Here is a 23,887-nt window from a genome sequence, read left to right as displayed (position 1 = left end):
TGGTCCCCCTAAGATTTGCATTTTCTTAAGAAAAATTAAACTGGGAAACCTGACAAAACTGGGTAAGTCTGACAAAATAGCGCACGCCACGACAAGCCTTCCATTTGGTCACTGTTAAATCAGGTAATACAGATTTAGACAGCAGCCGTGACATTACAGTGCACAATCAAACCATTTCTTTTAAGTGTATATGCTCCTCATCTTTCACCAAGGCAACATAGATTTTCTCATTTCCTGCCTATCCATCTTTCTTCCTATCTCTCTGATATTCATAAGAAAAAAAAAAAAAAATCAAGAGGTAATTTTTAGCACAGCAATATCCTGTGATTAAAATCCCTGGGGGTTACAATGGTGATACCAGGGAAATATTTTCACCTGTGTAACCGCAACTACTTTTGCATTGCTTGGAGCTAGCATTTTATACCAAATGGTCACATATAGCAGACGTTGACAACTGTCAAAAAAACCCAAAACTGCAAAGGCTCGTTAAGTAAGACTTGCAGGTTGGTGTGTAAGCTGTGGTATACTGAAGCAGAACTGTCATTTTCTAAATAAGCTTTATGCACAGTAACATTAATTGATCAAATCAAGGTTCTTTATACCTTCTTCAGGTCATGCTTCAAACAGCTGGATCTCCGAATTGCATAAGATAATAATTTGCTTAAAACCCTGCAGTTCAAGATATAATTTCAGAGGCTTAAAAAACTTTAATTAATGCTGTCAAATCAGACAAAGCGTAATGGAGTCAATTACTTATACCATTAAGGGGTAAAATTAGTCTTAACTTAAAATGGATATTTTCCTTCTAGGAACTTCTATTCGACAAAGAGATTTGTAAATCTCATTTTCGTTGTACCAGTAATACGAAACTGTAGTGAGGGAAGTAGATAAGCAATCTTTCTTTTTCTTTGTGAGGTTTAAAATATCTAAGTTTGTGTGTTAATTTTGCTATATTACAGGCTAGCAGTCATTAACATGTTCAACAGTACAGCAGCACATTAAGGGCTGCTACCTATGGCCACCCTGCATTAATTAGAACTCAGGTTTGTGCATTCTGTATAATGTAGGAACACCTACGTTTACACAGAGTAGGGATATTAGTCGGATGCTAGCTGAACATCATTTTCATGAAGGATTTTTCTTTTTCCTTCAAACGCCATATATTGATATTAAAAAATACCCTCGCAAAATGTCACAGCACAGAACACTTCATTAACTTTATCAAATAGGTATCTGTGGTGTCGTAACGGTAACTCTTTCCTACAAACTATTAAAAAGGTAAAATCAGTCAGATGGATACAGAGGACCAGCACTATGCGTTGTGGCACACAAAGGCCAGGTACCCCCCACCCAAGACAATTCACATCAACCTCCCGCACACAGTCTGACACTGGAAGTCAGTCCATTTTCTCCCCCCGCTTCTGTTCATCTCAAAGAGAAAGTAACTGCCCCAATTTTACTCTTTAGTCTGACTTGATACGTGGGACAAATTCTCAGTCTGCCTGTGGACACTGGTTTCCTGAGGCTGTGTCCCTGTTACAGGTTATAAGATGGTCCAAGTTGGGGATCTCCTGTTTCTTGCTGTTGAATGGGATGACTAAGTAACCACTGAAAAGTGTCAAATTATCAAATTCAAGGGAAAGTGTTCCTTATGTCCTTGGTGGCCACATTTTAGGTAAAGTCCATCCTTCTTCCACATGGTACCAGGAGCAGCCCTGGAAGGAGTATGTGTTGCCATGAGCATGCTCTGCACCAAAGATAGTGCACCTCCTGTGGCTGCCTGCTCCCGGCAATGCAAACGAGGAACTGAGGATGGGGTTTTTCCCAAAGGGAATCCAAACAAATCATTTTGCCCTGCTAGGCTGGCTCTGCGGCTCAAACGGCATCTTGCAGCCGCTGCCAGAGGTGCTGCTGGGGCTCCCGAAGGAGCCGGGACAAGCACAGCGCCGGGGCTGCCTCCATCTATTTCTCCTTGCAATGTGAGTTTTGCCCTTTACTGGAGCCTCTATTGCAATAACATCAATCGACTACCTATTTTTCTTACAAAGTGATGTTTGCAACTGTGCAGGTATAACACCGACAATTTAAAGATAGTAAAAAAAATTACTACCCTGAAGCGTGTAAGGGGACCATCATTAACAGGACCAGAACTGAGACAGTCATTAGACAAAACATAGCGGTGCAAATATATGCTGTACTTTACCAAGCTGCCATTTTTTTGAACACATGGTCTCCATCATCCAGATCGGTAATGCTGGTTCAAGCATAGCAATCGCCATGTTTGCAAAGCAAATTGATCCTTAGAGGAAGAACAGGAGGAAAAAAAAGTAGTTATTATTTCTTTTGACTGTGAACAAAAAGCCATGCAAAGAATGGATGCTTTTACAAGAAAACATTGCATTTTGCAGTCCTATTTGCCATGCAGCAAATGTTGATTAATGTTAAATAGAATAGAATGTAAAAATCACTGAAGACTAACTTTCTATATATTTCTATTCTAGAGATTCTACAATAAAGGTTAAGCTATTTTCATAATGTGAAAGTCTGCAGCGAGCTTGATGACATTTAGAAAGTTCATGAGGTCCGACTGTTGTACAAATGATTAGCTAAAACTACAATCTTTTGGTCTTTACCTAGTCTCCTGGGGCAAAACCGGAGCCCTATTGTGTAAGAGGCACAGGTTCTGACCCTATGCCTCCATCATCTGAGGGTGACTACAGTAAGATGTGGAGGTCTCGATCCTAAAAATACCATGAGACAACCACAGAGATGTCTATCCTCTACAAAAGGGAATTTTGTATAGAGATCCTAGAGCGAGCAGCCAGTAAGTCCTTGCAGCACAGCATGGGTCTGGCTGAGCTTGCCCACCCCTATGAATTTCAAATGCTTCCAAATCTCTTTTGAATTTCTGGACCTTTAGTCACCCGGACGCAAGGGATAACAGGCAGTGGAAATGCTGATTCAGTCTTGCCCGCTGGCTCGGCTCTGCCCTATGCCACTGCCTGCAGATCCAGACTCCAGTGGGTTTGTGTCAAGTGCGTCTATCCTCAGTAGCACACTTCAGCTTTAGTGCAGGGATTATTAAACCCCATGGTATTTCTTTGGATTCAAGATGCCTTTCCCACTTACTGAAAAGAACCCGAGGCAGTCAGAGCCTAATGCAGGGCAATAGGACATGTCCCCTCTGCTAATCCCTTGCAAAATGACTTTTAAGGGAGTTTGGAAGTCACTAGAAGTGACAGCCTCAAACTTGTGTTCCCACTTTTTTTCCTAATATTTATAGTCTCTGAAATTTAGGAAAATATTCTAGGCTCTTACAGTCATCTACCATCCAAATTTTACTTTAAAAAAAAAAAAAAAAAAAGCTTAATTTGTCTGAGGTCAGAGAAATTTTATTTCTCCTGGAACAAGTTCCTCATCATACACTTCAAAACAAAATGAGCACTGATGTCATTCTTTGCTCAAACCTGTCAGAATACATTAGAGTGTGTATTCACAATTCCTAAACTGAACTTCCAGGCTGGCTGGCTCACTCCCTTCCCAGGGCAAGGAGAAACAGTTCAGCACTGCTCTACCCTGCGGACGAAATGTTAGATCTAAAGCTAACCTTTCCACTCTGCTGCAAGCTCCCACTAGTGTAGTGTCTGTAAGGAGCCTCAGTTAAACACCTCAGGGCTGCCCTCTTCCGAGCCAAAATCAGCCATGCTCGAACGGCTTCCTTGATGCTGGAAAAAATTTCAGGCCACAAAAAGTGCAGAGCCATTCTAACAGAGATGACTTCAATAGCAAAGGTCTTATTCTACTCTTAAACTTCACAAAGAAATGAGAAACAGGTGTACATGCACACGTGTGTTGCATCTATTTCTCATTAGGTCAGGGAGCATCACCACAGCTTACCAAATTAGTCAGGTACATGGTGACAAAGGTGCTTCAGATCTTGAGGATGTGCCCCAAAAGAAAAGCGAGAACTTGAGCTGATATTCTGCAAACTCAGGGTAAAGTCCAGTACTGTGCTACCTTAGCAAAGCTTCCCCAAATGAAGATAAAATATTTTTTTCCTCTGTCTTGTATGGAGCTGACCACTCTTTAGAGGGCCATATCTCAAAGGCATAAATCCTGCATTGTTTCTTCTTTAAATTAAACATCCTATGCTGGCCAGAAGGTGTGAAATTGCAACCTTCCAGCTGGATCCCATCTCCCCACATGGGAACCCACTCAGCTTTTGGCAGAGTGCCATAGACGTCACTGGTATTTTCCTGTGAAAAACCAGGTACCCAGCAAAAAGCTGTCACACACCTTCTCAGGAACCCATGTGCTCATGATGACATCTGTCTCAACTCTGGTTTTTGGATCCGATAATTTAAACTAACTTGTCCATCAATGCAGCTTTGTCACCTAGTAACACCTAAAGTTTCTTTAATTGCTCTCAGTGAGGTCTGGCTGCGAGAACGACATTGACTTCATTCACTTAGCTCTTACCAGCAGTGACAAAAAACATCAGTAACACTTCTTTTGCCTGGGTCAGCGAGTACTGATGGCACTGACTTTGAAGCATCACCTCTGACACAATCCACATAGGAGGCAGAACCTGTATTTGCTCACATTTTGTTTCTCTTGCAGAGGTTTTCACGTGAGCTTGCCATATGACCTGGTCCTGTCCCTCTGATGCCACATCTTTGTGAGCTTCCCACCGTAACTGGTGAGCGCACGTTCAACAGGAACGGCCACAACGCATCCTGCAAAAGCTATTGCTGGCACCAAAGGCAACAGGACTGGCCATAGGGACTGCGATATATACAGCGAGTGAATGAGAGCACTGGCCTCCTGTCTGACAGTCACCGTTATTAACTCACAGGCAACGTGCGTTATCAAGGGAAAAAAGTCATACTCTCAGAAAGAAGAGAGAAGAGCACCATGCCTGAGTTCACGACACCTTGCGTTAAAGAGTAATATTGTGCTATAGATAAGCCAAATTGGTCAGAAAGTGCTTGTTCTTTGAGAGTACAAACAATTATGACTCAAGCGTATGACGCACATTCAGGAGATTGAATCTGAGTTTAGACCATGAAATTAGTGTACCTAAATCAAGAGTGCAAAGAACACTTAAGCTGCTAGTCCATTTTCAGCATGCCTAAAACGTCCCTGGTTTTTAGTTGTGGTTAACAAGTCAGGCCACTAGAGATGCCGTCAATTTTTTAATGAGGTAGTTAACCACCTTAAAAGCCATTCAAAACCTCTAACCTTCCCTGAGCCATGCAAACCCAGTGAGACTTTTAACCTTCTCCTCATACAATCATTGTATCTGAACATCGTATGCAGTGTGGGACATTTACATTCACAGCATCCTTGTGAAGGAGAAGACATTATCCTGGCTTAGATATGGAGAAATGTGGCGTGATTGCCTCAAGGTGTCTGAGCATGGAGCTAATTCTGCCATCCCGACCAACCGCTTACCCAACCTTCCCCGTTAGTATCAGAATTAGAAGCTCCCATCTTAGAAAACAGAGCAAGGAAAATACCAGACTCCTTGGGGTAAGGGAGAGCAAATGAAACTTCCTGACCCTTTTCACTGTAAAAAGAAACAACTTCCCAACTGAAGCAATTAACATTTAAACAGTGTACTCCTGGTGCTTCAAGAAATCTGCATTTGGACTGGTGTGCACTGGTTGGCCAGAAAAAAGGCTGAATTTCTAGTTGGTACTTGGCATTCAGCTCTGAGAAAAACCAAATTTGGTCTGCAAGGGAAATTAATCACAGGGTGAAGAGGCTGTGGTTAAGAACATCATCATCATCCGTACTGTCAAAGCGTGGGCAGTCTCTGTCCTGGGAGGCAGAGACCCTGGGTGCTGTACCTAACCCTGCCAGTAACCCACGGGAGGGACTTTCTCAGATCCTTGGCACTGCTGCTTGGTGGGAGCAGGACAGGTCACCCAGAGCAGTTGGCAAAAGCAGGAGGGATGGGAACAGAGGGTCTTTATGTTTCTACTCCTCTGTACACCCTTCCTTTCCCATCTCTGGCCATGCCCAGCTGCTCTGGATTGACGATGGGAAGGGGAAACAGGAGGCACTGGCAGGACCTGCAGGCACATGCAGGGAAGCAAGAGGCAAAAAGAGCCAGGGCAGTAAAGGTAAGGTCTCTCTGACACACACGGTCCTGATTCCAGGCTACCCAGCCCTGAATCGTCTCACTCTTTTGGTGCCCTGAGACTGTTCACGCAGCCCTGCTTTACAGAGCCCCAAAACATCAGCTGAAACAGCTTCAGAGAAGAGAATAGCTGCAGGAATTGAATGCCATGTGAATGTATTAGAAAACGGGAACAGAGTCCATCCCCACTCTTAGCGGACATAGGATGTGGTCAAAATAGTGGGATCCACGGTCTTTGGTACCTTTTCTCTTCCTTGGCTAAGACTAGTTTGGCATAAGCAGCTAATAAGTACACCTTGAAATCAGTCCCCGGTCATATTTTGTGTTTTAAACCAAGTTCTGTCACACATTAGACCTTGGCAGGGTTTACCTTATTCTCCAGAAATCTACTTTATATGCTAGGTGAACCTCATCTTGCAGCATCTGCTTTAAGCACTGTGAGACAAGGTACTGAGTTAGATGAATGATAGATCTGATCTCTTATGACAGGTACCGTCTTTGCTACTCTTTTCCTTCAAATGCTTTCATTCTATGAAAAAGTCTTTTAATGCTCTAAGAATATCTCGAGTAAAAGTGTTTGTATAACTTCAGTCACAGCTTGACCAAAGTGTCTAGTCAAAGAGTTAGGGTCATGGTCATTCCCTAAGACCACCAAGAAACAGCAAACCCCAAATGTGCCTGGAAGAATTGCTTTCTTGGACATACAGGGTAGGATTAAGAACAAAACTGCAAAAATTATGATCTCTTTTCTGATATTTTATGAACATTAAAAATGGCCAGGCTTAATTACAGACTTCAGAATAAATATTCAACAAAATGCAACGCAAAAAGGCAAACTTCCCTTGAGACAGAAAGACTCATTAGACAAACGATACATGTAATACCAAATGCCATTCACCATTCAACCTAGACCTTTTATGAAATATAATACATGCTCTAGAGACCAAATTCACTCCCTTTTCAAATGGAAACAAAGTTCAGTGTTATTCCCTACACCTGCCTGGGATGTGCTGGCAATCCCTCCCTCTGAAAGCCTTGGCCCTATTCATATGCCTCATAGAAAGTTTCATGGCCACATCTCATTACCTTAACGAGCAACCACAAGTCATTAGTGTCCTCTCAGCTGGAAAGACACCTACATTTCAAACTTTCTACCTATTATCTTTCTACTGGTATATTCATCCTGTGTTACCAACAAGTTCTTTGAGCTTTATGTAAATAAAACCAGCAAATGACAGTATTTTTAAATCAGCTCAGCCTGAGGCATTCCAGGATGCCAGGTATGACACCAATGGTTGGTTTAAAGGGAAAAGAGAAAAAAAAAAAAATCTCATACCTGCTGCAATAATGATATACGGGTCCTTCAAAAGTGTCAGTAGTGGTGTCCCCTTCTGACTCTGTGAAATAAAAGCTTGGGATTAGGAAAGGCAAAGTGTCATCCATTGCCTAGAGTGTTTTTCCTTAATACTTACTTCTGCTTGTGCTCTGGATGGCTGCAGAACAAATAATTGAACAGCTGCAAAAAGAAATCAATATTGTAACATTTCTTCGAGAAGGGGGTTAGATGGTAGTAATATGAAAGGGATGTGCTGCATGGCGATATTGACTCTTCGTATTTACTGACCTCCGTCTAACAGAGCTAGTGCTGCCAGCACCAGGAAAGGAGAACTCTTCCCCACAAACTCATACATGATGCTCCCGAAAGGTGGGCCCACTGCCAGGGAGACAGAAAGGACACAGTTGTGAAGCCACGTCTCTGAGCAAACATCCCTTGCAAGAATTTGGGCATCCTGCTATGGGCACTCAGTGCCCCAAAAGCTCAATTTAAAAAAAACCAACACAAACCTAACCACAAAGCTCATTGATCATGACAATAACCATATTCTTCACTCCCCAAAATACTCTTCTGTGTAAACAAAACCCAAACATCTCAGAGACTATTGCCTGACATATGTATCTGCATAAGAAATGTGCTTCTGTGGGAAAAACTATTCTTAACATGCAGTGTGAATCTAATCTGGAGACAGCACGATAACATTGCACTCGATGAGACTCTTCTGCTGCTTTCATACATCCCAAGTACTTGCTTTGGGGAAGGCTGGGGGGTGGTTTCTCTTGCCAGCAGAGCCTCCATCTCACTGACCTAATACTCCCATAGCAAGGCCTCCTAGTGCAATTCCCATTGCGTTGCCTCTCTCTTCATCATCTGTATATACACTGGCAAGCATACCCATTCCTAAAAGAAAAAAAAAAAATAAAAAAAAATTTTAAAAGTACAACGCAAAATTAGGCAGCTATGTACTATAGTTTGTGGTCATCATTTGCCAGCCCTACTAAACATTATACAGACATGACAGCAGGTATTTCTCTCTCTATAAATACAAATATACATATCCCCTCCACATGGAATTCACCTTGAAGCAAAAAGGACGTTTGGCAAACGTAAATGGTCTCTAAGACCATGTTCTATTATACAGTTTTACTCAGGTAATTTAATGATACCCTCATTTGCTAGATTCTTTGTCCCTGTCTTTTTCACAGAGCTTTTAGATGCCGCTTTTCAACTAGGTGAAACAAAGCTTTTGACAAGTATTCACTATCTGTTATTTATAGTCGGGGCATTTGACACAAAGGTCTGGTGACCACTCCTAGCCGTAACTGTAGTCAGTGCTAGCCCTGTTCTGGGCATGAGGTATTATGCAGAGCTGATTACTTTGAAAATTAGTATTTCAAGTTCAGCATCCAAAATTAAAGGATTCTTTTGACCTTCGTTTTCACATCCCTCACTCCTGCATTTGGTGATGAGCCTTCATTTCACAAAAGAAAACATGAAGCCCAATTTATTTGTGTTTTCTGTGAAGCACTCAGACACTGTAGAGGTAAATGCTGCAGAAGAGTCTTCGTAGAAATTAATAATTCTGTTTTCAAATCAAGGTTTAAGTAGGACTCAGTAAATAGGGTCCACAGCTATACAGTGAGCCAGAAAAAGAAAACAAAGAATATTGCATGATTGATCATTAAGTGAATACCCTCCATTGTGTGCACCAAAAAAGCAGAGGTCCTGTGTGGATGAACATGCTTAGAAAATTGCAGATGACATCAAATTGTTTGCATGAACAGTTGAAGAGCAAGTTAGAGAATAATATCAGAATTCATAATGCATTTGTGAAACTTGGAGAAATATTCTGGAAAAAAATAGGAGACAATACAAACAAGATAACTCAAAGTTTTACACTCTGGTAGGAATGATTACATGCACAACTGGAGGGGGGGGGGGTAAAAGACTGATTGGCAGCAATACTACAGAAAACTTCCTTTGCCTGTGAGATACGTGAAGTGGCTTTCACTGCCCTTGGCCCTTGTAAGGAGTTAGAGCTTCTTCCAAGTGCTGGGTCTGGTTTTGGTGCAGGACAAGAAGAAAAGGTGGGGGGTGACTGGAGACTATCCAGAGAAGAGTGATGAGGGTGAGCAAAGGCATAGAAAAATATCCGTGGGGGGCAACTGCAGAGAGGAGAAAAATTATGCGAGATGTGATAATAATCTTGCAATATGAAAAAGAGCCACGAAGATAAAGAAAAGAAACTGTTCTTCATGTTTTCTCAAGTATGGGAAGCAGAAATGGGTTTACATGACAGTAAGGAGGCTTTAGATGAGAGGCTTCTGAGAACATGCCTGTCAAGCGTGCATGAGGAATGACAGACACAAAGCTGATCCTGCCTTCAGGAAGGGGGTGGACTAGATGGTCTCTTGGTCTTTTCTGCTCTATTTTGTAGGATGCCTGTGAAAAAAAGTCACGTACTCATCTAAGAGTATTAATTCTCTCTGCTTAACCAGCGCTTGTTGCACAGCTTCAAGCCCATCTTAAGCATAAGATGCTTCTTGCTCCCAGTTCAAACGCTCAGTCTGGGGCATTGCGTCTCCCCAGCTGCCCCCAGCACTGCTGCCCAGATGTGGGCTGGAGCAAAATCCCTGCAAAAGGAACTGAGGAGGAATCCAGCTGCCAAATTCTTGTTAAGTTTCTATGGAGCGTATGTGAACCCTGCTTATAGACCAGTCCAACTTGGAAGGGGGAATTTTCCCGAGGAAGCCAAAAGACACATTCTCGACAAAACACTGTATTCACCTCACTTCCCAAGCCAAATTTATCTTGCTGCTGCCATCACGGGAAATTTTTCCAACAAAAGACTGCGAAATGTTCTAACACGAACAAAACATATTTTCTACCATCTCAGTCTCAGAAATGGTTGAATAATTTGGGCTGAAAACCCATACTCCATTTCACCTACTCATTTAAAAATTATAACCTTGTATTGGAAATCTGGTACAGGTAAACTGAGTCCAAACTTGCAGATGGCATGGTAAGTCCTTGAAAACAACGTTTTATAACAGAAATTTCAGTAGCAGACAGAACTGCTATCCCTACTATAATAAGTACCAACATAAGTTCCCAATGACCTTTAAAATGGCTAAAAATGAATTTAAAATGTTGAGAGGACAGATGCAGAAATCCCAGGGAGAGCGCAGTTCATTTAGTACTCTACCTTACTGCAACCCAAATACCAAGGAAGTCTGAGAAGACATTTGCTTTTGAGCTACTTTATATGAAAGGGACAGAAAAAACATGAAATTGATTTAATTAAATATTTTTTGATTAATTATCAAAACCACAGACAAAATACACTTCAGAAAATGACTAAAAATGACAGAATCAGTGATCTGCATTTTACTCTATCATCTCTTTTCTTACCTGCCACCGACGAACAAGAGGAACCCACTCCTTGAAGTGACCTGGCAATAAACAGTAATGTATAGCTTCCAGAGAAGGCAAACACTACAGAAAAAAATAGAGGTAAATTTTTAAAATTAGGTTAACTCTAACTAGGTTAAAAAGTTAGATTTCTTGAAACTACCACAAAAACTTCATACAATTTAGTCAAGTGTTTACAGCAACTTGTGCCACTTTCGATGCTAACTGCATTATTTGCTCTTATTGCATTTAGATGTGTCAGTGTTGAATTGCTCTCAGGTGTCTAAGCCTCCTGGTAACACAGAATGCAAGCACACAAGCAGTTTTAACTAATTACTTAGGATTTGATTACATCCTGCCCTGATTCAGCTGCACACAGAAGGAGTAATAAGACCTTTCTTTCCAGCCTTGCCTCCCCACACTGCTTCATTTAGGGCTGCCCAGGCTGAAGCTCCAGGCGTTCAGGGAAAGCAGGATTTAATGCACATGCACCCGCATGCATGCATGCACCGATGTTTCCTCCAACAAGTAAATGGGTGGGGAGAGTTTTTACCCTGGTGTTGCCAGCTCTGCGATAGATGCTGTGCAGCACGGCTGGCTGAAGGCGCAGGGCAGCCAGCTCCACTCATTCAAGGGCTGTGGCAAATTCCTGATCCTCCCAACAGCAGACCACTAAAGAAATTTCAGCCGAGGAGGTGCCTCTCTCTCTCACCCCAAGGGATTTTACGCCAGGCTCCACTCTGCCTTTTGGGACAGAGCCCCTGGATGCTGCGCCCATCAGTCCGGCTAAAGTCCCCATCCACAACACTGGAAAGTAGGAGCGTCCCAGAAACCCAAGCGCATCTCTGCTTCTAAAGCCTGAGTCGTGGTCAGTGGCATTATATCTACAGTGAGTTTTTAAAAACTTTTTTCAGCTCCTATCTGTTGGCCACCTAAGGAATTTTGCCAGACAGGTTATAGCTGGGGGAAGCTGTTACAGACCAGCTAAACGCGAGATCCACGTGCACTTCTCCCACCCGCCCTGTGGCATTGTGCCTCCTGGGCTTTTCACTGGGTCTTACAAAAATCCCTACCTGCATGGACAGAGGAAAATAAAGAAAAATAAAGAAAGAAAGTATGCCAGCAAATCAACAGTACTCCCCTCTGTCATGAATTAGGCTTACTATGCTTATCTCCATCCCAACTAAAATTTGTCTAACGTGTTCCTAAAATCCAGAGTTGTCAGAGACTCTAAGACCAGGTAGTCTTCTCCTGCACTTCAGCCCCCTTGCTGTTAGAAATATTTTCCTAATATTTAACCTAAATTTTATCTGACACAGTTTTAAGCTCATTATTCCTTCTCTTATGTACAGTGGACATGGAAAACTGCTTGTTCCCTTCCTTTTTGTCATAGACTCTGGTATGTTTTACATCTGCCTTCTGAAGCAAACCTGGCTCTTTCATTGTTCTTCACAGGCTTCTAATGATCCTTGATGTTCTCCTCTGTGCTCTTTCCATCTGGGCCACTACTTAAATGCCATGCCAAAACTGAACATAAAACACCAGCTGAGGCTGTATCAGTGTCATTTAGAGCAAATGATCTCCGCTGACTTGCAGGCTATGCTCCTGTTTGCACATCCCACAGCGATGTTTAGCAACGCTGTGACACTGTTGACTCATATTCTACCCGTGAGCCCCTGCAGCCTCACAATCTTTCTGATAAGCCCCTGCGATAGCTAGTTGTTAAGGGCCCTGCAAAATAGCCCTCTCATGGCTGATGGCCCTCCCGTGGCTATCAGTTTAAAACTATCTGAGCACCACTTCAGGTTACAACAACCTGAGAGAAAGGTTCAGCTAAGTAAAAGACCAGCCGACGTAGGATGGAAGGTGGTGAATTCCTTAGAGCACGTTCATGAGAGCATACTTGTCAAATCTCATCAGCATCACCATCCACATGGAGCAGCCGCCCTTAAATTTTCCTTAGAAATCAGTCCCTCTACATCAACAAGAAGAATTCCTAGTGATAGTTATTATAGATCATTTATTTAAAAGTTGCGTCTGGGCCAGACCAAATAAGATGTGGACACTTACTGATTGTTGACACAAACATGATGCAGAAGCCAGCAAACAGTGGAATCTGGTAGCCTATTCTGGAAAACAAAATGAATATTCATGTTTCTGGGATTGTCTCACTGACATTTTGAGTTAGACTTAACTCACATGAGTGGACACACCGCAAAAACCCAACCTGTAGTTCCTTGGTAGGCTTTGAACTATTTATTGTGGATGACATGATCAAATTTGTCCATGTTACAAACGCCGTTTCATCTGGCACAGCAGACTTTGTATCTGAAATCCCTGGAAGAAAGCCTTCTCTCATTAGAATCTGATTGCCCTGTTCTCGTTCCACCATAATTGTTCTCAATAAAGCCCCTCTGGGCCTCCATGGGGTTGCCAAGGATATGAGAAGGGAAGATTTGGCTGAGCATGCTGAACTTAGAAATATCCCAGTGGTGTTTCAATGCTCATCTGTTTTCATCCTCATGAGACAATGACTATAATGAGACACAGTCAAACCAATGGCTTTTTTACTGGAAAAATTTGTCATCAGCTTTGTTGAGAGTTCTGCCTCAGCCAGGAGCACTGGAAGAGTCCTAAAGAGCCTGAGAATAAGATTTTTGCTTTCCATGGGTTTAGGAGTAAAAATAGAGCTGATCAAAGCTTTCATCAGCCCACTTCTTCATTAGGACTCTAAACAGCCTGTAGAAATGCCTGGTTGCTATAAGTATTTTCAAGTTTCCAGGAAATAAAGAATTTTTTGTCTGGAAAGCAAATACAATTTTTGAGCAGCTAAAACTGAACCTTTAACAAAAAATTCAAAATACACTATTTTTCACACCATTAAAAATCCACCCTCGAATCAAAAACACTACCCGGGTAACTCTGAAGACAGTCTGTATGTTCTACTCAGCACACTTTACTCACGGCTTCTTTTTTGTAGGATTGGGCATCTCAAATGTACTTGCAAAGACATTATTTCATGGCCAAATTCTTCAACAACGAGTGATGCTTTTCCAAGTACTGACTGATTTCAACTTCCAATGATTTGACAGTATTGGGCATTTATATTGACAGTATTGGCTGAAGCAGGTCAATCAAATAAGGGAAGAGTCTATAATGGCCCTTTTAATTTTTAATAATAGCAGTCACGACATAGGTAAACCAAAATAAGTATTCTGTGCTTTGTTTTTTTGTTAATATAATTTTTATACAATTAAGGACCTTGGATAATGGAAAACTGTCTGAAGTGCAGGGCTCAACGTTCATTATATGTCTCATTGTAACATTTGTTCGAGTTTTGTGAATGAAAGAAATCTAGCCTGCACATTTCTACATGCCACAGAAATCTCTAATGAAGAACAGTTTTGCCTTAAATATCATCACTACATTACAATATGTCAAAAAGGTAGTACGCAGATTCTTCTAGTTGAAATTTGTAAGGAGGTGTTACAAATATCCAGCAGAGACTAGTTACTCCTGTGGTACTTAACTGGACTGGTATCTCCAAAGCAATTTAAATCCCTGGCACTATCACAGACTTCCTCTGTAGCCTTATAATCATTTTAATCTCTGAGCACCTTGATACCTGGCCTGTCAGAGAATACTACCACCTTTTTTGGTCTGCTTTATTTTGTGGATGATTTTTCTAAGCCTGTCTCTTCTCTTACTCATGTTTGTAGTACAATGGGGTGCTAATCTCCACTGAAGTTTCTACGTACACGAGGAAATAAAAAATTACCTGTTACCAACTTCATGCCTGCCTCAGAGCTGAAGTGGGCACTTCCCTTCCCAGTGCCCTCAAGTAGAACAGGCCACAGAGAGTTTGACCATAATTGCTTTGATTTTGAATTTTTCAATTAAAGAAAGCACTGATAGAAGTACAGATTTAAAAAAAACACCCTGCAGGTATGGCTACTGCTGGTGGTGAGTGATAGCATCTTTCTCTGTGGTATGAAAGTGAAAGTTGAATGTCCTTATGCCTTCCTTCATTGCAAAGTAAAGTAGAGTTGTGTCAGTCAAGGCTATCCCGGAGGTATCTAGGATGGACATGGAGGGGGAGAAATCTGATTTCAGTACAGAAACCAAGCAATTCTTAGACTTGACAAAGGGGCCATGAGACAGCAATTTGCCTCTGCTACAAGTACACTGAATTAAAACTCAGTTATTTGCATGAAGACAAACGCCATCCAGATTGGCTCCCACATTCACGTTTCGATCACTAGATCAGAGACATGAGCTGTGAGACCTTCCATAAACATTAATTAGTTAAACAAAGAGATGGGCTATCATACTAGTTCTGAATGATACTCTATCAAGCTAAAGCAGATTTCAATTCTTCCAGTAGGCTTCCTACACTTGGAAAGTTTCTGGTGGTTGAAGGTTGTAAGAAAACAACATTTTAATGCCCAGCAAAATACTGTTCAAGCATTGTTCTTAATTTTTGCAGTCACAGATATTATTCTTCCTTTATCTTGGACAAACAGGGTCACAGCAAGGTGTGAAGCGATACATAGCAGAGGGTGATGAGGGCAGAACTGGAGCAGAATGCAGTCCTACTCTTGCTACCCAGCAGACCATGATGCTTTATCACACATACCGAGGTCTAACACATACCTTTTCCTCGACACAGAAATTAATCATTTCAGAACTAGACTCTGTGTGGGCACGGCAAGTCATTTCAGCCAAAGTCTGCATTGCCAGTGATCCATCATACAAGATGATGCAAAGGTATATAGGTCAGCACAGGACATGCATTTGTGCTGAATTAAACAAGTCATTATAATCCCCTGAAAAGCTAAAAATTGCCTGGAGCTTCACCCACAATTTGGAGATGCACGGTTCTGGTGTGCTGCCCCTGCTGAACCTCCAGAAGTTGTGGTTGCTCTTGGTCAGGGGATGGTCTTACCCACATCCAGCTGACATTTAGTTAGATATGTAGATTGTCCTTTCCTGCATAATCTTAGCAAACCCTGCCGCCTCCTGAAATAGCAGCACTAATTAGTTGGCAGTTGTGCTACCACAAATGTGTAATCTGCAGCTGCATTCCCTGATCTGTCCAACGGATTTTAGAGAGCACAGCCTGGGAGGTTTTGGTGAACAATTACACTATATAACATAAATAATCACAAAAAGGAGAGGCACCACCTGTAACAGCCAACTATACAGTGATTCTGTCCCCTGGTCCTGGGCCATTCATGTTCTTGCCACGTGAAACCTGTGAATGTGCAGTTTCTACTTCTCGGCCATGACATGGCATACTCCATCACAGTTATCTCTACATTTTGTTCCTCTGCACGTGTGCAACACAAAAGAATATTACAGCCTGTCTTTCCTTTTTTCTCGTTACCACACTCAAGCATGTGATTTTCTTGGGCGCTCCTTGCAAAACCCTCCAAGAGAATCTGAAGCAGAGTCCAGCATGTTTCACCAAGGCTACCTGCACCAAAAGTGCTTCCTACAAGCATTTCTGACCTCTGAAAATGCTGGAGTCATTAGTTGAAGGAGGGAGAGGAAAGGCTGCCACTGATGGAGAACACCGAAATTACTCCGTTTCAGTCCCACGTTGGCCCCAGACCGCAGGACTGTTTGGAATTGCATTATACCCATTAACGAGGTTACCCTACAATAAGACAACCAAGTGATGGGTCCTGTGCAGCAGGAAAATAAAGGTTACACTAACCAGGTTAGCAGCTGTGGGTGATTAAAGCCTAATTATCCATCCATTACAGTGCTGCAAATCCGGTCGTTTCAACCTTGTTGTTACACAGCTACACCGGTACCACTGTGAGCGCCCCGTGTTAAGTCTGTCCTGGTTGCCAGGCTGGCTACCTTCTTCCCTTCCAGTGAAGACTGGGGAGGACGTATGGCAAGAAGAATATTTTCCTCGAGGTTATGGACCAATGAACCGCTGAATGTGTGTGAAGGTAAGGAAGAACTTGCATGGTCAGCAGGGACGGGGAGTGTGATCCACGCACTCTCCACCTCCACACTGTAGCATAGGGTGGGCAGAGGGGCTTCGTCCAACCTGCAGAACTCATCATTTCAATCACCTGCCAAAACCTGAAAGGAAAGCTACCATAGGAACTGAACTGTAGCTAAGTAGTTACAAATGCTATTTATTTCTCTGCCTCGTTCTTTGCAAGTGTCTTGGTCATGAACATGTCATGGTCCTAGCCATTCTCTCTCTCATGCAAAGAAGTTTAAAAATGTGATCAGGCTGGTGTAAAAATGATGATGAAAATATCTGTTCATTTGTCACTGATTTTTGAGGCCAATATGGATAAGCACAAGGTTAAAACTATGTATTTTTTCAGACTGATAACTAAAGGGAGAGAGAGACATGGCGCGGAGACATTCATTATCTGTAGTGGATTGTGGGGCTAACACGGCTGGGCTTACTCAGAGAGCTTGGTAAGAGTCTGAAAAAAATAATGGAGCAAATCAGGTAGTTATAGAGGGCACGGCAGCCTTCTGCCCACTCTCTTCACTGGAAAGGATTAGGAAGAGCCTTCGATCTCCCCTTGCCAGGGTATCCTCCTCACAAAGCGCCCTGTGCCAAGTGCTGTGCTATTTGTATAGTTTCTTACCAATTTCACTACAGGGGAAAACATAACATGCATCTGAGCCACAAAATCTTATCAGCTCTGCCCTGAAACTGTGCCACGGTGGGAAGTGTGGTGTTGACATCCTATGGCAAAGCCATCACCTAGCGCTTCCTTTGCTAGGACTTTGTGAGACCAAGGGTAAATTGCGTTGTTTCATGAATTGCAAACCAGTTCACTAAGCCAGGTGTGTGTTTTGTCTGATACTCCACAGAAAGAGCTGGCTTTTAAATAAGAAATATTTTTAGCAGAATTTACTGCTTGAAGAAATCAATTTTGAAATTTATTTTTTAAAATCTATACCTCCAGTAGTTATAGAAAAAGGGAAAAACTTCCAGAAAACCTAAAATAATTATTGGCACAGACTTGTATCAATAGAACATCCTGTTGCATCCTGTACAAACTCAAGCACTCAAAGCCAATGCCTACTGAAAGCCAGTAACTCCATACTCAACTAAAAATCTAAACCACTCTTGAATGACTATATTTAATTGAAAAAATAAAAACCATAAACACAGTGTGTTACCTATTTGAAAAAGAAACTTACTGGGCATCTTAACAAACTGCGCACACTAATATTGAACCAAGCAACCAATTCTCCTTAAGCTGTGATATTTTTCTGAAATTTTGCAAAAGTAACAACGGCAGTAACAATTGTCACTGAACAGCTTATCAGTGGTAAGGAAGAGTCTTTGTAATGATAACTCAGATATTTTCTGTTTCATTTATAATAATCACAAATTTCACACTGCTTTTTAACTGATCATATACATAGTTATTAGGAAATGTCAACTTGGGGAGGCAGGTTGCCAATTACTTCTACAGTTAATTGATAAATGTGTTAACTGGTATTTCCCACTAAGCATTTCTCAAAAGAAAGGCAGACACTGGTACCAAGATACAAATAACACACGAAGGAAAACCAGTTATCCTTAAATCTAATTTAGGGCCACTTTGCCACTAAGGCACTCATTTCTGCTGTATGAGAGACGAGTTTGTCGCACAGGACACTGGGATGATGTGCTCCTTGATTTTTCTTCTCGCACGTGTTGAGCTCCTGAGCTTGCAAACCTCCCCCTGTGACTGCAGTCGCACGCTCAGCCCCGTGCAAAAACCTGTCGGATGTTTCCAGGAGGAAATCTCAGCTAATGTTCACACCGGTGTGGTGCCAACCCTGCCCCTAACAGCAAAGGGAGACGCTACAAGAACAGCTCCTGCCCCACGGCCAAAAGTAAGGATGTGTCACGCGTGTCCCGGCAGCCGGCTCCAGGGGAGAGGTGTCACCCCGTGCCTCGGCACAGGCAGCACCAGGCTCCGGACCCGAGATGCGGAGGCAGACAGGAGACGTCGGCAGGGACACGCACCCTCTGACTTAGGCAGATGCCTACCGAAGAAAGAGCGGAGATCCTAGCTATTGAAAAAGGCGTCGACAACGTGGAGCGGCGTTATTATTGCCCTTCTCCTGGTTTGGCTGGTTGTGGAAATGATGATGCTAACAGAGGAAAGTAAATATCGATAGGGCAATAATTTAGACATTTAGGAAAATCTGGAATACCTAAAGAACTATTAAGAAAATACTGTTTGACGTTGTGTTACTTTGCCTGTGGATGAGCTATTATATCCTCACAAAACAATAAAGAAAATCCAGGTAACAAAAAAATTTTTTTCCTCCTCAACTTGCAGCAATATTTGTGGAAGAGTAATTTTACAGCGGCATACTTGTATCTTTGTAGGTGGTATGCAGTAGGAGATAAGGTGAAATGAGAGAGAAATGGAACTGTCTATCTCATTTAAAGCTTTTGTGTTTAGATCAGTTCCACAGATTGAATACAGGTTTTGAATTCATAACACTGTGAGTCAAACCACTGCTTAGCCCTCAGTTGGATACTCTTCTGTTAGATTGAAATTAAATACTCTCTCTCTCTCTCTCTCTCTCTAAAGCTGTAAAACCTAAGAAAGGTGGTTTTGGCTTCAAAACCTGAAATATCTAGCATTAAAGTGTGTTGGTTGTTTTGGATATTGTCATGTATGATAGGCATTGGCTGCTTAAACAAAAGTGTTTTACAAGGACAAATTTCTGCTGCATATTATTTTCTGAAAGGAAAAAATCTTCTTTATAAAAACAGCTTAAATAAGAAGTATGAAATTAGTGACCTGACTAAATACAATTTGGACTTCATTTCCTGCAGAGATTCTGTTTTGGAGGACTGCAGCTGCTTCTCTGGGGAACAGTTACACAAAAACCTAACAATAAAATCAAATTAATTATTAACATCAAAAATTTAAATTATATTACAAACACTTTTTAATCTCCGTGTAAACATCATTAGTGCTTGGATTGGGGGGGTTGTAAGTCACAATATCAGTCAGTGCTTATACCCTTGATCCTGGCTCAAATAGATTTCCTATGAAGTAGCATTTAAGCATACTTTGTTCAAGACATCATATATATGCAAGAATTTAGAGAGAACAGTTTGAAGGCTGGGCTAGATCATATACTGATGGAAATCTGTGATCTACTGAACTCAATGATGAACATGGCATCAGCAAAGTTTGACGCCTGTTCATTTTTCACTGATGTCCACATGAATTTCCCACTGATTCTTACCTCAGATGACTCCAAATCATTGAATACCAAATCACACCAAGAGCTGCGCATCTCTGTGAGAGCAAGGGAGGGATATGAACGCTGCCTACAGTTTCAATATTAGGTTTGCCTAATGTAGGTGTAACAGATATATCATCAGTTCACAGTGCTTTGTAAATGCTACATTGGAGTGTCTTTTGGCCCCATATAACTGCACTGAAGACGTTTCAACACCATTTCAGCAAAAGTTTCCATAAAAACCGGAGGCCTCAGGAGCTGGAGGAAAAGTGTACGATACTGAACGTATCAGATGGCTCATGTGCAGCTTAGCGATTTATTTTGAAAATGATATAGGTGTTTAGAAGTGTTCACCAAATGTATTTCACTAAAATATTCCTCCAGATAAAGTGAGAAGGCCAGTAAGCCAGGGCCACAATAGAATTAAAGATACTTTGTTTGAAACACTAGTCCGGACTAAAGTACCAATATAAAATCCTAACTGAGTAACGTAGCAGAAATAACATACCTGTTTGTCAGCGGCCCTATGAAGGGGTTAGTGATTAGCTGCACTGTTGCTTTTGAGGCAAACAAGAGACCGACTTGAACATTTTCATTCAGCAGGTCCTTATCTTCCTTAGGGCAGTCAGACGGGGAAGGAGTCACATTTACTATCATTTGTTCTGTCTGAGTATGATGCAACTCTCTGGGTCGTGTCTTATCAGATTCATTTCCAGTAACCATCGTTGAGTTGTCATAGTAGGAGAAGATGCTCTGAAAATTGTCCATCGTTGTTGAGACTACGTTAGGCTTAGTAGTCTGGATTTCTGTGGCATTTTTCTCATGTTTGATGCTGTAAAGGTAACTGGGAATTATTGGCACTGGAAAAACAAATAGAATATATTGGCATCTTACTATCAGGTTATTTGTAAATGGAATCACCAAATTTTCTTGTCTGCTTTGCCTCGGATTAGGAAATACAAGGCTTTCCTACTGAGCACATTAGTAAAGATTTTGAACAGCAGAAACACAGAACTGAAATAGGAGTTTGCTCATGGGAAAAAACACACCAGTAACTCAGAAGTGCAGTTTAAAACAAAAAGTTCTTTTACATTAGTCTTTATTTTCTGCCAGTTTTCATAAATATAAGATTTTCTATACAGACATCATTCAGAAAGCAAAATGTACGAAGTATCAAAACCCATGTCTGAAGAGTCTATTTGTTGCACATGACTGCGCAAATCCATTTATTAGATTGTGAAAACGTGAAAGATGAGAAAAGCATTGAAACTATTATTAAACCAAAATATAAAAAATGTAATAAAACACACTTCTAAAATAAAACACAAAAATATTGATAAGTAACAGCATCGCTCCTGTATTAAGTATTCAGAACTAATGTGTGGATGTTTGCATATCTCATTATTTTTTAAAAACTTACACTGAAAAGATCATCCAGAAGGGACCTTCTTTGTATGCTTTAGGATCTTTGCTGCAATTGAATTGCATTAATATGCATCTCAGAAATTAGCATTTCAGCATGTGTAAAACCAGATATCAGGTTCATTTAATTTAACACTAGTGATAGAATCACCCCTCTTTGCCTTGCATCTCACCCTGAAAAAGCCCACTCTTTTAGTAAGTCTGCAGGGTATAATAATTTCTCAAGCTTCTAGCATACATCGTACTGAATAAGTAATTAAATGTTAATAACTTTATAAGAAGGTATATTCATGGAAAAAAAAAATGCCAAATCGACTTGCCAAAAATATATATGTGTATAGCTAAGGTCGATACTGTGGCATCAGCTTTTAAGCTGAAGTCCCCCAAGAAATTCAGGAGTCTGATTCAGAAGCTGACGCTGCAGCATCATCCAAGAGCCGGCTCTGCACAGCCCGATTCACTTCTGAGAGAAGCATGTGCGTTCGTGTGTGTGTGTGTGTTTGCGCAGCCATGAAGCCCTAGTTTCTCTGAACCTTCTTCTTTAAATTCATGTAAACATTGGAATATGAGGACTTCTAAAACTACCAGTGAAAAAAGTTCAAGCGTTTTATTTGAGTAGATTCCTAAATCTTGCTTGACACTGTGCTGCTGAAGCCAGTAGAAGTTGCATCTTCGACTTTGATCAAAACTTGGATTACTTTATGAAATGAACTCACAGAAGTGCTTTTCTTAAAACCCAGTTAGATAGTTTTCTTATTAACCTATCATTTTAAGACCAATGCGGGGGAAAGAGAAACTATCTCCAGGAAACAGGCATCTCCAATGCTATCTAGCCTGTTGTTTCAGTTGCATGACCACAAGAGAAAAAGCAATGATGAGCTAAAAATACTGTTATCTGTCATTCTGTGAAGTGTTAGTGGCGCTTAGTAGAAAAAAAGAATTACTAAGACCTTTTTATACCGTTCCTTGTCCTGCAATTAGCGTGGAAATAAAGCGAGCCTTTGCTGTGCATGGCAGCGTGTTTGCAATAACTAGAATATCAGTTGTGTTTAAAAAAATAAATAAATCAGTGCTTGGAAACGTTTGGGTTGAGAGCATTAATCATGCATTCGGGGAGTACATCTGTCACTGGAGATCATCCCTGGCATGAATCGGGAAGAAAAAAAAAATTAAAAAAAACCAGAAAGCAACCCCAAACCCGCTTCTACCTACCGACTACCGTCAGCAGCATGTTGTCCAGCAGCAAGGCGATGAACACGATGAGCAGGATCAGTCTCCGGGACTGCCGGCTCTCCCGCAGCCACCGGAGGAGGCTGAACTCGCCCCAAGCCATCGTCCCCGGCCCCTCGCCGCCGGCTCTGCCTGCAGACACACGAAAGCCCCTTAGGGACCTCCGACGGCTGCAGGACCCCCCCCACACACAGCCCCTTTCCCCCCCCACCTTTGGCCGCCGGCAGCCCGACCCGGCTCCCAGCTCCCGGCGGTGGTCCCCGCTCCGGCCGCACGCTGCCAGCCGGCTGGGCAGGAGAGGGAGGAGGAGGAGGAGGAGGAGGAAGAGGAGGAGGAGGAGGAGGAGGAGGGCCGAAACACAGAAGAGGGGGGGGGGGGAGCAAAAGCCACCGCTGCTCGTCCGCTTAAACCCGCGAGCAGCGTGCCCCCTCGGCGAGCTAAATCGAAAGAGGGGCACTGATTGATTCTTCTCCCGAAACCAGGAATTCGCCCCGTTTGGGCATTTCAGTTGCTCCTTTCGCCTGTCCGCTCCGCGCAGATTTCCAAGAGGTGTACCCAGGCTGGGGCATTTGGTCAGCATCATTTGGAATTTCTTTTTTTAATCTAGGTTAGGAAAGGGATTAACTGCGTTGAACTGATCAAGAAACACGTTTTAACAAAGACTTGCGGGTTTTTAATACATTGTCTTTCACATCACGTATTACACTGCTTTCTTTCAGTCGCCCGGTACTGAACTTTGTGAACCGCTCTCTGCTTCGCTGTCTTCGCGGAGCTCCCCTTTTGGCAAAGCCCACTGAACGTGAGGGAAGTCTCTTAATGAATTTAATGGTCCCAGAACCAAACGTCAGGCTGAAGCTGATGACATCATCACTATGCAAATCCTTTGTTTCTCTAACTACATTGCCTGCTGTGTATGTTCACCAGTTTAGTGGTGTCCATTTGCAATGCGATGGGATTTCATTACTAATGCAGGTTTCTTAGGAAGGGGTGCTCAAACTTAGGCTGGTGCTTCTGTGGCAGCAGTCATTTCATGCTGTAAACACCCAGTTTCAGGAATATCAAAAGACATTTACACTGTGGAAATTTGCCAATGTGAG

The 23,887-nt window shown here is 42.0% G+C and overlaps 1 protein-coding gene across 1 annotated transcript in view; it reads right to left on the bottom strand.

Moving 5' to 3' along the window:
* SLC18A2 (solute carrier family 18 member A2) overlaps window positions 1–23,070 on the bottom strand; it is a 29,994-nt gene extending 6,924 nt beyond the window's left edge. The window contains exons 1-10 of the mRNA XM_075026993.1: window positions 23,002–23,070; window positions 22,773–22,922; window positions 20,647–20,998; window positions 12,963–13,021; window positions 10,893–10,976; window positions 8,289–8,381; window positions 7,770–7,859; window positions 7,618–7,661; window positions 7,482–7,542; window positions 2,204–2,299 (exon numbers count right to left, since the gene is read on the bottom strand). Coding sequence (XP_074883094.1) covers window positions 2,204–2,299; window positions 7,482–7,542; window positions 7,618–7,661; window positions 7,770–7,859; window positions 8,289–8,381; window positions 10,893–10,976; window positions 12,963–13,021; window positions 20,647–20,998; window positions 22,773–22,893 — 1,000 coding nt within the window. The 5' untranslated portion in view covers window positions 22,894–22,922; window positions 23,002–23,070. The remainder of the gene's footprint in view (window positions 1–2,203; window positions 2,300–7,481; window positions 7,543–7,617; window positions 7,662–7,769; window positions 7,860–8,288; window positions 8,382–10,892; window positions 10,977–12,962; window positions 13,022–20,646; window positions 20,999–22,772; window positions 22,923–23,001) is intronic.
* Between the last annotated feature and the right edge of the window lie 817 nt (window positions 23,071–23,887).

This window comes from Buteo buteo, chromosome 4 (genome assembly GCF_964188355.1).
Source record: "Buteo buteo chromosome 4, bButBut1.hap1.1, whole genome shotgun sequence".
In the NCBI taxonomy this organism is placed as follows: Eukaryota; Metazoa; Chordata; class Aves; order Accipitriformes; family Accipitridae; genus Buteo; species Buteo buteo.
This window is presented reverse-complemented; position numbering and strand designations above follow the sequence as displayed.